Source organism: Triturus cristatus, chromosome 9, assembly GCF_964204655.1.
Source record: "Triturus cristatus chromosome 9, aTriCri1.1, whole genome shotgun sequence".
Lineage (NCBI taxonomy): Eukaryota > Metazoa > Chordata > Amphibia > Caudata > Salamandridae > Triturus > Triturus cristatus.
In genome coordinates, this window is record NC_140592.1 from 1,259,648,401 (window position 1) to 1,259,663,978 (window position 15,578).

Consider the following 15,578-nt stretch of genomic DNA (forward strand, 5'->3'; position numbering starts at 1 on the left):
AAAGGCCGAGAGCAGTCTTAAGGGGCAGAGGCGTGGAGGAATGCTGGAATGTAGAACAGAGGTCCAGAGGAATGCTACGATACAGAGCAAAGACCGAGAGCAGTCTTACGGGGCGATGGCGTGGAGGAATGCTGGAATGTAGAACAGAGGTCCATAGGAATGTCACGATACAGAGCAAATGCCGAGAGCAGTCTTAAGGGGCAGAGGCCTTAGGAATGCTGGAATGTAGAACAGAGGTCCAGAGGAATGCTACGATACAGAGCAAAGACCGAGAGCAGTCTTAAGGGTCAGAGGCCTTAGGAATGCTGGAATGTAGAACAGAGGTCCATAGGAATGCTACGATACAGAGCAAAGACCGAGAGCAGTCTTAAGGGGCAGAGGCGTGGAGGAATGCTGAATGTAGAACAGAGGTCCAGAGGGATATCCCGATACAGAGCAAAGACCGAGAGCAGTCTTACAGGGCGTAGGCGTGGAGGAATGCTGGAATGTAGAACAGAGGGCCAGAGGAATGCTACGATACAGAGCAACGACCGAGAGCAGTCTTTTGGGGCAGAGGCCTTAAGAATGCTGGAATGTAGAACCGAGGTCCAGAGGAATGCTACGATACAGAGCAAAGACCGAGAGCAGTCTTACGGGTCAGAGGTCTTAGGAATGCTGGAATGTAGAACAGAGGTCCAGAGGAATGCTACGATACAGAGCAAAGACCGAGAGCAGTCTTACGGGGCAGAGGCCTTAGGAATGCTGGAATGTAGAACAAAGGGCATATTGGTATGTAGTGGGAAATGCTAGCCAGCAGGAAATAAGGTTGTTAAGTTGCAGTTCTATACATCACTGCTGAAGCATGGGGTCCAACTTTGGAGTCTTCATCCAGGGTGTTGTATTCAGTTCTGAAGGCTGTCTAGCCAGACTGCTGCAACAGAGTGTCACTAGGAAGAGAATAGAACAGTCTTATCAAGAGCCATTACTGCGTAGTTTGAGTTTGATGTCTTAGCCGAGGACATGCTGCATGCAGTCTGTGCTGTAGATCATTGGGCTGAGGGGGTACTCCCACCTTTAGACACATTGAAGGTAGTATGTGCTGTTGAAACAGTGGTTGGCGGGGGACTTGTACGCATGTCCTGCAGGGTGACTGAGCAAGGGGGCAGAAGTACCATCATGTATCCTGAAGAGAGTGTATACTACAGGATTGGTGGGTATGGGTTCTCCTGAGATGTTGGCATGGCACTTCTGTAAGATCAGTGAAAGAGGGTGTCCCCTATCACTGGACTGTAAGAGTACTGTGCGCTTAGGGCTGGTGAGGGATCCTGGGAGCACCTTGTCTTATTAGATGGTTGAGGAGTGGGTGACCCCGCCTTTGGGATATTGGGAGCACTGCCTTGGGGGTTTATTTTGACAGCTTTTTCCATCTTCTTCCTATTGGCTGCAGCATCACTCTAGCTGAGATGACTATTCCTTTTTGCCCCTACAGGACTTGCGGAATCAGCTGTATGAAGCCTATTATTTAAATTTTATATCTGCCATCTCAAGGAGTAAATTAGAAGACATTGCGAGCGCCGCCCTTGCCGCCAGTGCAGTCACGCAAGTAGCCAAGGTAAGTTGTTTGTGGAGGTTCTGAACGTGGACACTGATTCTTGCAGATCTGGTGGTGACTGACCACTGCTGAGGGACAGAAACAGGTAGAATCAGACTTAACCTGCATCCGCTCCTGCTTTTCCATGCACAAGTCTACAGGAGGAGTTCAGCTCTGCCTTGCAGCACGCCGCACTCCTCTCCTTTACATGCACACACACAGACACACACCTTCCCCTTCCCACGCACCAGACCCTCCGTTCCACCGAAACGGTATGATGCTCTACAGAGAGAGAACAGAATGTGCCCAAGAATTACATTTGAGGAACAGTAACCCTTTGTGTCTTTTGTTTTGTAGGTTTTTGACCAATATCTCAATTTCATCACGCTAGAAGATGACATGTTCGTCCTGTGCAACCAAAACAAAGAGCTCGTCTCATACCGAGGTCAGTCCACGGCAGCTGGGTGAGATCTGCGCTGGCTGTGACCCCCCACCCCCTCCTGATTTCATCTATCGTAAGAGTACACATAGTAATCTTGCGGGGCTGAAGTCCCAACCTGACAGTCCTCTTAAGAAGCCCAGCTCTGGACAATGCTATTATTTTTCCACTGACAAACCTTGATAAGGGTCACTACAGACAGTGCACCAGGAAGGCAAACATAGACAACGAGCCCATGTGGTCGAAGGATGAGGTGTAAAGGTGCCAGTACTGATGGGTACCCCGGTAAGGCGAGCATGGACCACGAGCCCATGTGGTTGAAGGCTGAGGTTTAAAGGTGCAAATACTGATGGGTACATCGGGAAGACGAGCATAGACCACAAGCCCATGTGGTCGAAGGCTGAGGTTTAAAGGTGCCAATACTGATGGGTACCTCGGGAAGGTGAGCATAGGCCATGAACCCATGTGGTCGAAGGCTGAGGTTTAAAGGTGCCAATACTCAGGGGTACCCATCTTGCATGAGACTTGTCTGAAGGGTATGTCCTGCAGCAGCAGGCAGTGGGCCTTTACTGGCAAATGATTTGGCAATGGTTCTATGGGTGCTTTAGCAGGGGGAGGGTAAACCAGTGCTCCAGCAGTGTCTAGCTACCGCAAAAAAACTCAGCAAGTGGGCAAAAGAAAGCAGGCCTTTGGGTGGCAAAGTCTCTCCGAGCACCCTTACACCAGGAGCGCTTCAGGCCTTTTACTAGAAACCTGTGACTTCACAGGAGCACGGACTGTGCTGGAGGGTCTTGTGACCATGAGTTTGGTCAGTTGGAGACAACTGGTTAATGGATCATTTCCATCAGATCAGCAAAGGCCCCTCACCAGAAACCATGGCGTTGGTGGAGAGATGATGACCACCTGGGATAGTTACATCCTGGCATGGAGATGGGAAGCGCTGATCAGCACCAGCTTGGCTTTAAGGCAAAATGTGACTCAGTAATAAACTGAAGTTGAACTGAGTCTTTGGAAACTCAGGCTGAAAATGAATTGTGTTCAAAAAGAGCATTGGTCAACAATAAATCACCTTCTAGCATTCAACTGAAAGATTTGTGGTGTTCGAGGCATGTGGGCTGCTGAATTCATATCTGTGCATAGATCGCCGCCTAGTGTTGGGTCCGGATGTTTGCACGTTGTTGTCCTGGAAGAGTCTTCAAAGTATCCTTGGATAGGTGACTCCTCCCCTGGACTACAGTGCGCATGGGCATCCTCTCCATCCTCAGATTGTTTTTTTCCGCCATTGGGTTCGGATGTGCTATCTTAGCTCAAGTTAGGAAAATATTTTTTCGAGGCCAAAAGGCCTTTAGTTTGCGTCGGTACTGTTTATCGATCGGGTTTCGATACAATCCTGTTAGTCTACTAACTTCAGCACCGACTTTTTTCGCATTTACCTGTCCATCGACTACTTCGACGATGGAATCGAGGACGCCATTCAAAAGGTGTCCGGTATGCAATGCGAAGTACCCACACATCGACGTCCATCCGGTGTGCAACAAATGCCTTTCGCCGGACCACGACGAATCGACATGCATGGCCTGTGCCCGGTTCCGTTCCAAGAAGACTCTGCGGAATCGACGAGCGGCGAGACTCGAAGCGCAGCACGCGGCACCGGCCCCAACAGACATCTTCGACGAGGCCGAAGACGTCGAGGAATTAGAAGTCTTGCCCTCCAGTCCCGTTTCCGAACATGAACCCGGATCGGACGAGGTAGACGAGTCACTCTTCCACAGAGGTGAAGACGACACCGAGGTAGGAGACGACGAGGAGGCCTTAGGGGCCGAAGAGAGTAGCTCCAATGATGAACAAGGCCTACCTGTTCAAAACGTTGAATCACCAGTGCCACAGCCTGTGGCTCCAGTCGAGGGATCGCCTTCGGGCCTTACCCAAGACCCATCCCGCAGTTCTTCGGCCCCGCCCTCGGGCCCGGCCTCGGACGTTCAGCGGCAGCCATTACTACATAAACAGGCTGGTTTCCCTACCACAAAACCGAAACCGAAAGCTGCTCCGGTTCCACCGAAACCGAAACTGAAAGTAGCGCTGGTCGGATCGAGGCCTTCGACGCCAGCGCAACGCGTCGGCACCGACCGCACCAAGAGAGACTTCGGTGCCGAACTTGAAGCGGGCGACATTGGAGTCGACAAACGGAAAAAAGCCATCGGCACCGACAAACCTGCTCGGCTACCGGCACCGACGACACCAAGGGCCGTACCGCCTGCTGGGTCTCGCATCGCTCCCTCGACGACACCTAAGCCTCAGGTATCGAAGACTTCGATGGTGATCTCTGCACCTCGACTCGATGAACCGCCGGCGCCGAAAAAATCCACGGCCTCTACCAGCCTGGCCGGTGCCAAGGCCTCGAAGACGCCCCAAGTACGACCTGGTGCGACGCAAGGCAGCAAAACCGCAGCTGTCCTCCAGGACACGTCGGGTTCCGGCTCGATCGGAGCTCCAGCAGCCTCTTCGGTGCCGGCCAACATTACATTCGGCTTGCCTCCGTCGACAATCCCAAAAATGTTCCAACTCAGGACACGGGTCGCCCAACCTACGGTCACACCCGCCGAGACGTCTCCGGCACGTATCATCGACGCCGACACTGGCAGGATGATTCTCCATGACCGAAGGATAACTTCGGAGCCGCCGTTGGACCGTTTCAGGATCCCACTAAAAAGGAAGTTGCCTGCAGAATCGGAACCTCTCCTTTATGAACCCTTCCATTCATCCTACCAGGATCCACACCGGTTCTCCCCCACACGCTCCGTTACGGATGCATTGGAGGACTACATGGATGACCAAGTCCCCTACCATGTAGACACGGACCCGGACGACCAGCAGGACCCTGATCTAACTTGGGGCGACCCTGCAGACCCCAGTGCACCTCTCGATGCACAGGACCAACATCTCTATGGGGCAAAAACATCTCCTACGGAGGATACTGCGGCGTTCAACGCTCTTATTGAACGTGCTGCGAATAACCATGGGGTACAGCTTCACTCTGATACCATCGAAGATGACTTTCTAATGGACACCTTTGCATCCTCAGAAAGACATGTAAAGACTCTGCCAATGTTGAAGGGGGTCCTCAAACCAGCCAAGGACATTTTCAAAGAACCCACCAGGGCACGAGTGATAAACCCCAGGATTGATAAAAAATACAGATCAGCACCTGGGGATCCTACTTACATCAGAGGACAATTACCACTCGACTCCATCGTCGTAGCGAATGCACGCAAGAGGGCACACTCGCAAACGACAGGTGACGCTCCTCCCCCGGACAAAGAGTCCAAGGTGTTAGAAACATCTGGCAAGCGAGTTGCCGCCCAAGCTGCCAACATATGGCGCATAGCCAACACTCAAGCGCTCCTTGCTCGCTATGATAGAGCGCATTATGACACACTGGAGCAAATATTCCAACATCTCCCTGACCAGTTCAAGGAAGGCGCAGAAATGCTCATCAGAGAAGGACAGCTACTAACGAACGCTTCCATCAAATGCGCACTAGATGCTGCAGACACGGCTGCCAGAGCCATAAACACAAGCGTCATGCTGCGACGACATGCCTGGCTACGGATCTCAGGATTCAAGCCTGAGGTACAAAACAATATACTGAACCAGCCTGTCAACCCCGACTATTTATTCGGGCCAGAGGTTGACACCACCCTTGAGAAAATAAAAAAGGACACGGACACTGCAAAGTCCATGGGCGCTCTCCAAACTCAGTCCTTTCGGAGCGGCTCCTTTCGTCGCCCCGGAAACAAGGGAGCAGGTAGAGGACAGGGGTCACAACAAACATATAACAAAGGCAATACACAGACCACCTATGATAAAAACACCCGAGGTGGATATCGTGGCTCCAGCACAAAGGGCAGAGGACGCGGCTACGGCAACACCAGGTCCTCCCCCAAGAACAAGCAGTGACGCCCTCTCCCTTCCTCCCGACCACATAACACCTGTCGGGGGAAGGCTACAAAGGTTCCTGTCCACGTGGAATTCCATCACCACGGACAGGTGGGTCAAAGATATTATAAAATACGGTTACTGTCTGGAGTTAACCTCCACTCCACCCACAATACCACCAAGAAGCCGTCCTATGTCCTCAGAGCACTTAACGCTCTTACAGCAAGAAGTGCAAAGTATGCTTCTAAAAGGCGCTATAGAGGTCGTACCCATCCACGAGCAGGGTGCGGGAGTGTACTCCCTCTACTTCTTAATTCCGAAAAAGGACGGGTCGCTCAGACCTATATTAGACCTGAGACCCCTGAACCAGTACATTCTTTCAGAGCACTTTCACATGCTCACTCTACAGCAAGTCCTTCCGCTTCTCAAGCAGGGAGACTTCCTAGCCACACTGGACCTCAAGGATGCGTACTTTCACATACCCATCCACCCCTCACACAAAAAATACCTCAGGTTCACTGTTCAGGGGCAGCACTATCAGTTCAAAGTCCTTCCCTTCGGCGTGACAACAGCGCCCAGGGTTTTCACGAAGTGCCTAGCTACAGTGGCAGCACATCTACGGAGGCAGCATATACACGTCTCCCCCTACCTAGACGACTGGCTCGTTCAAGCGAAGTCAGCTTAGCAATGCGCAAGCCACATGTCCCGCACCATTCACCTTCTTCACAGTCTGGGATTCTCACTAAATTATCCAAAGTCCCATCTCCAGCCCGCACACGTACAACAGTACCTAGGTGCGACTATAGACACTCTGGCGGCCACAGCTCAGCCAAATTTAGTGAGGATCAACAGCATACAACTGCTGATCTCCAAGTTCAAACCCAATCACTCACTTCCAGCGCGAGTGTTTATGCAGTTGATAGGCATGATGGCCTCCTGCATCTTCATAGTCCCGCACGCGAGATTACATATGCGCCCACTTCAGGAGTGCCTAGCACGTCAGTGGAATCAGGCTCAAGGACAGTTGAAAGACCTAGTGTTGGTGAGCGGTCGGGCATACAACTCTCTGCATTGGTGGAATCCACACAACCTTTGCAAGGGCCGACCATTCCAAGAGCCTGTCCCACAAATAGTACTGACAGCGGACGCGTCTCTCCAGGGATGGGGAGCTCATGTACTCCACTACACAGTGCAGGGACTATGGACAACACAACAAAAGAAGTTGCACATCAACCTTCTGGAACTGATGGCAATCTTCCTAGCCATGAAGGCATTCAAAGTACATCTATGCAACAAGGTCGTGTTGATCCGGACGGACAACATGACCGCAATGTACTACATACAGAAACAGGGAGGAACACACTCTCCACAGTTGTCTCATCTGGCTCAGAACATGTGGAAGTGGGCCATTCAAAGGAACATGTTCCTCATGGCGGAACACCTCCCTGGCAAGGACAACCAGATGGCGGATCTGCTCAGCAGACACAGCCACCAGATGCACGAGTGGGAGTTACACCCATCAGTACTCCAACCGTACTTCCAGCAGTGGGGTTATCCGGAGATAGACCTATTCGCGACAAGCGAAAACGCAAAATGCCAAAGCTTCGCCGCCAGGTTCCCACATCCGCAGTCGCAGGGCAATGCGATATGGATGAACTGGTCCGGCAGATTTGCGTACGCTTTTCCCCCAGCGCCATTGATACCGCTAGTGGCCCGCAAACTCCGACAACACTCCCTGACACTCGTCCTAGTTGCTCCCACGTGGGCACGCCAGCCATGGTACACCACCTTCCTCGAACTTTCCGTGGTGCCGCATCAAAGGCTGCGGATCAAACCCGCGCATTTGACGCAGAACCATGGAGAGGTTCAGCACCCAGATCCGCAACAGCTGAACCTGGCGATCTGGCTCCTGAAGTCCTAGAGTTTGGCTATCTCAACCTGCCACCTGACTGTATGGACATCATCAAGGAGGCCAGGAGACCCACTACCAGAGCTTGCTATGCAGCCAAATGGAAAAGGTTCGTCATTTATTGCGGTAATAATGACATCAACCCGCTGGACGCATCCATCCAAAACATCATCTGTTATCTCTTACACCTCTATCGATGCAATCTGGCGTACACCTCTATACGTGTCCATTTGACCGCAATCTCAGCCTATCTGCAAACCAGGCAGCACCTCTCTCTATTCAGAGTGCCTGCCATCAAAGCATTCTTGGACGGGCTCAAACGAGTCATTCCACCTAGTCACCCACCGGCTCCAATGTGGAACCTCAACTTGGTCCTCACACGCCTGATGGGTCCACCCTTTGAACCTCTACACTCCTGCGAGATTCAATTCCTTACCTGGAAAGTGGCCTTCCTAATAGCGATCACTTCCCTAAGAAGAGTTAGTGAACTCCAGGCACTAACCGTTCAAGAGCCATTTATTCAGGTTCACGCCAACAGGGTCGTACTACGTACCAACCCCAAATTCATGCCCAAGGTAATATCGCAGTTCCACATGAATCAGACCATTGAACTGCCCGTTTTCTTCCAAAACCCACAAACTGTTGCAGAAAGGGCACTACATACACTAGATGTACGGAGGGCCCTCATGTACTACATCGACAGGACTAAACCATTCAGGAAGACAAAACAACTGTTCGTTGCCTTTGCCCCACACCACAAAGGTAACGCCATCTCCAAAGCAGGGATAGCCAGATGGATAGTTAAGTGTATTCAAATCTGTTATCAAAAGGCAAAACGCACATTAACTATTCCACCACGAGCCCACTCAACACGTAAGTTGGGGGCTTCCATGGCCTTCCTAGGAAATATTCCCCTGCATGATATATGCAGAGCAGCCACATGGTCCACTACACACACATTTACAAAACACTATTGCGTAGATGTGCAGTCAAAACAGCAGGCAGCTGTAGGACAGGCTGTTCTCAAAACACTTTTTCAGACCGCTGCAGCTGGCACGGGTAGCCGCCGCCAATAGAGGGCACTGCTATGTATTCTATGCACAGATATGAATTCAGCAGCCCACATGCCTCGAACTGAATATGCTACTTACCAGTATGCATCTGTTCTTGGCATGTAGGGCTGCTGACATTCATATCGCCCTCCCTCCTCCCCGGCGCCTGTCGCAGCTGCAGCTCTCAGAATTACTGTATAGCATGGTCATCACTTTCTGTATCTACTCCATCACTGCCACAATGGCGAAAAACAATCTGAGGATGGAGAGGATGCCCATGCGCACTGTAGTCCAGGGGAGGAGTCACCTATCCAAGGATACTTCGAAGACTCTTCCAGGACAACAACGTGCAAACATCCGGACCCAACACTAGGCGGCGATCTATGCACAGATATGAATGTCAGCAGCCCTACATGCCAAGAACAGATGCATACTGGTAAGTAGCATATTCATTCCAACCTGTAACCTCCAGCTGGAGCAGGAGAGATGGCACACACATATCAAGGCTGCTGGTGAAGAGCAAACATTTTCATGAGACTTTTTCTTCGGGCTCCAGATCGATGTAGCCTGCTGGATCCTAGTCAGGAGTACGCTCATGGGTGGAAGCCATTAGAAGCCCAGAATGGGATGGATTAGTCATATGTAGGTGATCAAAATATGAGAGTCACTCAGTCTGCCTCGAGGGCCATGCACTTATTTCCTTTGTGTGCGGTGTTCTTAAACCAGGATCTTGCGGTATCGAGAACCTCTGGCCGCTTTTACATATCTTTGGAGATCTGCTGGTTCTCCTTCAGCAGTTTGTACACAAATATATTTTTAATAAAAACAAAATAACAGCAGTGACATGCTTCAAACATGCACTTGGAGTTCCACCTCCTGTGCTCAGCATTGAGCCCATGGCATTGCAGCCCCTTTTTGCCACAGAATTTTAGCAGCAACTAGTAACAGCAGCTGGTAACATCAGCCGGTACCTGGAGCTGAGCCAGGGTTGGTAACAGGAGTAATTAAGAACTGAGAAGCACCTGTTTGAGAAAGATTTGACAAGGAGACTCCTTCACTCTAAATACACCCCTCTCAACCATTGTGGGAAAGTCTTGATGAAACAAAGGGTGAAAATCCTACATTTCATTATTAGTAATAAATCAGCGTGCTCTACGGCGTGATATCGCCTCTTTCTTGAAATGCACCCTATCACTGACGGAGGCTCCACCCTCCACCGACTTTTCATTCGTACAAGAGTCAGGCTTAGAGCAGATGTGCTGCTTCAGGAAAGGTGAGGATGGAGGGTGGTGCTACTCTACAAACCCATGGAGTGCACTACCACAGCAGTAGCCCTCGTTAGGTATCTGCCATGTGTATGGGTCACACAGGTACTGATGCGGTTGTGATCATGCTGTCTTACATTAGGAGAGGACTCTGCAGGAGTTCGTGTCCAGTTGATTTTATTAGTCATAGGTGCACAGTATCTAATGTCAGCTTCTTGGTCTTTGAGCAAAGGTTGGCAGGAATTGGCAGCCCTCTGTTCTAGAGAGCTCACACTGCATAATGCACAGTGTCTGCCGTGTTGTTCTTCTGTTTTTGTGTATCTGTGCCATTGACAAATATGGTGGTTTGTGCATGGCAGACGCTGTTGAGTTGTGGTGTGTGTTGTATGACTTCATAACCATATCTAACAAGCTTCAGTGAGTTTACGCCTTTGAGCCAGAAACACAAATCTGTTTTTTTCCCAGCAAATTACATTTTTTAATGATGTGTTTAATATTCAACTCCTGCTGCACACAGCCTTTGGCAGCATGGCCCTGCACCCAATCTACTGTGGACGACAACTCCCATTGTGCTTGGCGTTTGACCCTGAGTCCAACCTGCTGGGACACACCCTGTCCCCAACCCTGCCATAGTGGCCCAAACCCCACCATGGAGGGTCTTTGCCCATGTGCTGTGGGGGTTGAGTTCAGGGTCTGGCCTGTGCCATGCCCTGCGCCTATCCTACAGCTGACTCCCAGCTCCCTTGTACTTGCAGTCTTCAGCTGTGTTTAGTGGGGTTTGGTTTTATGGCCTGGGTGGGGGCCAGGCCCTGCACTCAGCCTGCAATGGGTGCTGCTCATTAGGGTTTGGGCACAAGGTATGGCCTGCATCCATCCAAGCCCTGTGCCCTACCTCCTGGCTTTCAAGCAAAGTCATGCAGTCATTTTAGAGTTTAGTTTTGCTTGTGATTTTTTTATATACGGCCTGAAACTTGTGAGTCAGGCAAAAAATGGTGATCATATCCAGTATTTGCATCTGACTTGAAAGTCGCATGCCAGTTTAGTCACTTTTTTCCCTCGCTCAATTTGTTTTCTTTTTCTGTGTATCTAGATACCAATTGCCTGTGGTTGCCCCCCCATGGCTGCAGTACATTTTTGTTCGTAGCAATTGTGGCTGTAGATTAATGTCCTGTACGTTCTCCTTCCACTTACTGTTGGGCGCTAATGTTTGCAAACTATTTTTCTTCAAAGCTGTTTTCGAGTCATGAACACAAGAGGTGGGAGAGGCATTGATAACTGGGCAAATATTCATAGGGTTTAAATCAGTGAAAGGATGACTGATGACAGAAATAGTAGTTCTTTCCCATTGATGGTGTTGTAAATTCTTTTTATTCAATATTTAAAACACAGCAGCCAACGCGTTTCACTCATGCGGGCTTCTTCAGGGCAAGGTGAATAGTCCACACAGTCAAAGAAAGGGGGGAGGGGGAGATTTCTTCGGGAGTTGGCCCAGGTCAGTCCGCACTGATTAAAATTATTATTTAGGAAACAGAACCTGAAAGATATTTACTCTATAAACCTCCGTAATGATTATCCCCTTCGAGGACCAGTTTATGTAAAGTGTAACGCGATCAATCTCAAGCCTTTTCAAGCAGCCATCCGAGAGAAACGTCACACGTCAAGTGTTTTCCAATCACAAGACCTGCTCTGACTCCTCCCGTAGCCCATAATGCACTAGGGCATTGACTTGTGGGTGGGGCAAGAAGGTTTGGGTGCAGGGGTTTGTAATGGAGCGGACTTATTTCAATTTCTGTTCCAGTTATTATATTATATTCCCCGAACCAGCACAGGGTCTATAATCTAGCAAGGCCTTTCTGTGCAAAAGCGCTCTTTGATTTTGAAAGGCTCAGCGCTGGGCATACCATAAGATGCAGCACCAGAAGTCTCCTAAATCCCCAGGCATTATCAGTCAGCAGTATATTTTAGGAGCTGAGGGATACACTGAGCCTTCTGCCAGTGCAAGGAAAGCCCGGAGGTGCTGTCCTTCGGGGGTGGAGCCATGAAAAGGAAGAATTCAGTGCCCAAAATCCCACAGGCCTTCCAGGTACCTTTGACTGGAGCACGCACCCTTCCACATCTCCCAGTCTTACGTTTTGAGGAAGAGCTCTCTTGTGAGACCTCCACTTCTCCTATTGAAAAGTGAGTCAAAGAAAGGGCCACCAGCCCCACCATCAGTATCCCCTATCCCTAGGATTCCTACACTACCCCTTGAAAAAGTTTAATCTATTTCCAAGTAACCCAAGTTATATCGGGATCCAGGTTGTGCCTGGCTCACTGGTAGTTCATACGGCAAGAAAGCATCAGCATAGGTGACTGGGAACGCTTCCCAGAAATGAAAAGTATAAAAGTAGATGCAGCTAGTGGCAGTGGGGGCTAGCACACAGAGGAGATTTGCTAATTCTGTCAGTTTGCACTCCTGTTAGGACCCCGGCCACTACTGGAAGGAAACGGAAGGGTTGATCACGTATCTTCCTGAAGCCCATGGAAAAAGGGCCAGGAGCTAGTGACCGAAGGCAAGATAATTGCCAACACCAAGATCATATGTGCATTGGATGCTGCGTACGCTGTAATGTGAGAAATCAATACCAGCATTCTCTTAGGGCATGACGTTTGGCTGATTTCTGGTTTCTGTCCAGAAGTCCTTCAGTATCTCTTGATTGTGCCCTTCACTAGCGGGTACTTGTTTGGTCCAAAGTCGATACCATGCTGAAGAAAATAAAGGATGAAACCTGCCATGGCAATGGATCAAGCTAGTGCCGCCACACCAGTGATGCGAAGTAATTTACTCCCAGTAGTTTTTAATCCCTATAAAGCACTTGACCTTATGGCCAGTCCTGGACCTCAGCCCTTTGAATCAGTTCATCCTGTTTGAGCAGTTTCACAGAACCACCCTACAGGACGTCATCCTGTTGCTCTGGACAGGTGATGTCTTGGCAGCCGTCAACCTCAAGGACACCTGGCTCCACATTCCCATACTTACATCCCACTGCAGGTGCTTGCGCTCTATGGTAAATGGACAACACGACCAATTCAAGGTACTGCCATTAGCTGTGGTGGCAGCGCATCTGCACTGAAGGTCTCTGTGTCGGAGTCACGGAGAAAGCTTATCCCAATCAGCAGAGCGTGATGGTATTCCAAAAGCTGCTGCTTCTTTTTAGAGCAGATGCCCCTACAGTAGGGGTGATGAGGTTTTTGTGGATGAAGGCTTCATGTATTAAAAGTACTGCATGCCAGATTGCAGATACAACCTTTGCACCTTTGCAGGAGTGTCTAGCAAGGTAGTGGCCACAGGTGGAAAGTCAATGCTTGTGGAGATATCAGTACATCTCATGAGAAGCTGTTGTTGAGGGAAGACCTTCTCACTCCGCACCAGGGTCACCAAAGGCCTCAGGAAACTGAACCTGGCAATTTGGCACATGAGGTCTTAGAGTTTGGATACCTCAGACTTAAGAAAGTGTATGTAAATCCTGTGCGAGGTGCTTAAACCCACCGCTAATACCTGGTACGCTGCCAAGTTGAAAGGGTTTGTCCATTACTGCATTGGTAACTACATAGACCATCTTCAGAATATCATCTTTTACTTGTTATATGTACAACAAGCATTTGCAATGCAATAGATCTCGCATTTGTGAGACTTTAAGCTATTGGCATTGTAAATGACAATGGCTTTTATTGATCTGTTTTGATAATTAACACATAAATAAAAGGCATTGTCATTTACAATGCCAACAGCTGAAACTCTTGTAAATGCACGTTTTATTTCTTTTCAAAGAAGCGGCCGCCATTGTACCGGGCTGCTTGGAAAGTGAAATCGCGCATGGCGCGCTGAATGTTGCAGGAAAGCATGTCATGCCCGGAGTAGGAGAAACGCATTAAAGACGTACAATGTAACAACAGAAGTAAAAGGTCCAGTCCTCATGGGAGGTTACAAATGAAGACATGGTGGGACTAACAAGTCTATTAACGAATCAGAAGCCAGCATTTACAAAGGACAATGACACAAGCCAATGAAAACTATATGGGCGGAGCTTGGACTCCATACAGCATGCCTCGCAGATCAGCGCATGTGCTGCCCAGGCTCGACCTAAAAATCTGGAATAACATATGAGTCTATCTACTTACATCTAGCTGCTGTTGCAGCTTACATGAAAAATAGGACGCATTTTTCCCTATTTAATATCCTTGTTACTAAGGCCTTCATGGAGGGCCTAAAGAGAATTTTCTCTCCAAAGATTTCTTCTACACCTGTTTGGAATTTAAATGTAGTTCCCACAAGGCTTGTATATCCTCCCTTTGAACCACTATACTCCTGTGACTTGCAAGATTGCTCCTGCGAGGTGGCCTGTTTCGTGGTCATTGCTTCTCGAAGAAGGATCGGTGAATTGCAGGACCTCCCTATAAAAGATCTATTCAGTGAGGTTCACAAAGCTAGGCTGGCCACAGGACAAACCCCAAATTCCAGCCAAAGTTGAGTTGCCCGTTTCACATTAACCATACTATTGAGTTACCCATATTCTACGCACAAACAAGCTCTGCAGCGGAAAGGGCTTTGCACACCTTATATACCTTAGATATTAAAAAGGGCACTCCTGTATTAGATAGATAGAACCAAATCCAACCGTAAGAGAAAACAACTGTTTTTAGCCTTTGTCAAGCTACCTGTAATCAAATTTTTAGTGCATGCACTGATAGATAGATAGATTGTTAAATAGATAAAGATTGTTATGCGAAAGCCAAGCTTACACTGCTTCTAGCACACTAGGTATATTCTATGCATATGGAGGGAACCACTGTGGCTTTCTTGGGAAACATTTCTTTAAAAGACATCTTGAAACGTGCTCCATGGTCAATACACATTCACAAAAAAACTACTGTGTGGACGTTCAAGCCCTACAAAAGGCTTTAAATGACAAGTCTGTTTGACGATCTTTGGGCCACATGTATCAACATTTATAATAGCGATCACCTAATTGTGATTTTCAGCGAATTGCAATTAGGTCATCTCTATTACACATGTACAAAACTCCAAGAGTCTCATAGCTATTTGTAGGGGGTCGCAAATCGACCTACCTCATTAATATTAATGAGGCAGGTCGCAATTTGCCACCCCCCTAGGAATCGCTAAAATCACTGGGATGGTGGCCTGCTGGGGTCAGCAGACCACCGTGTCTGTGATTGCTTTTAAATAAAGCAATTTTTTTAATTAAATGCAGCCTCCTCTCCTTAAATGAAAACAGGTTGAGTTTAGAAAATAAAATGAATAGTTCACTTTTCATTTTTTAAGAGCAGGCAGTGGTCTGTGGGACCAATGCCTGCTCTTAAAAAAAGATTTGCATACATTCACAAAGAGGAAGGGGTCCCTTTGGGA

General features: G+C 48.9%; 1 protein-coding gene across 1 annotated transcript in view; it reads left to right on the forward strand.

Moving 5' to 3' along the window:
* Nucleotides 1-15,578, forward strand: part of SCFD1 (sec1 family domain containing 1) — an 836,081-nt gene that overhangs the window by 115,554 nt on the left and 704,949 nt on the right. The window contains exons 5-6 of the mRNA XM_085627369.1: nucleotides 1,469-1,591; nucleotides 1,928-2,015. Of these exons, the coding sequence (XP_085483495.1) occupies nucleotides 1,469-1,591; nucleotides 1,928-2,015 (211 nt within the window). The remainder of the gene's footprint in view (nucleotides 1-1,468; nucleotides 1,592-1,927; nucleotides 2,016-15,578) is intronic.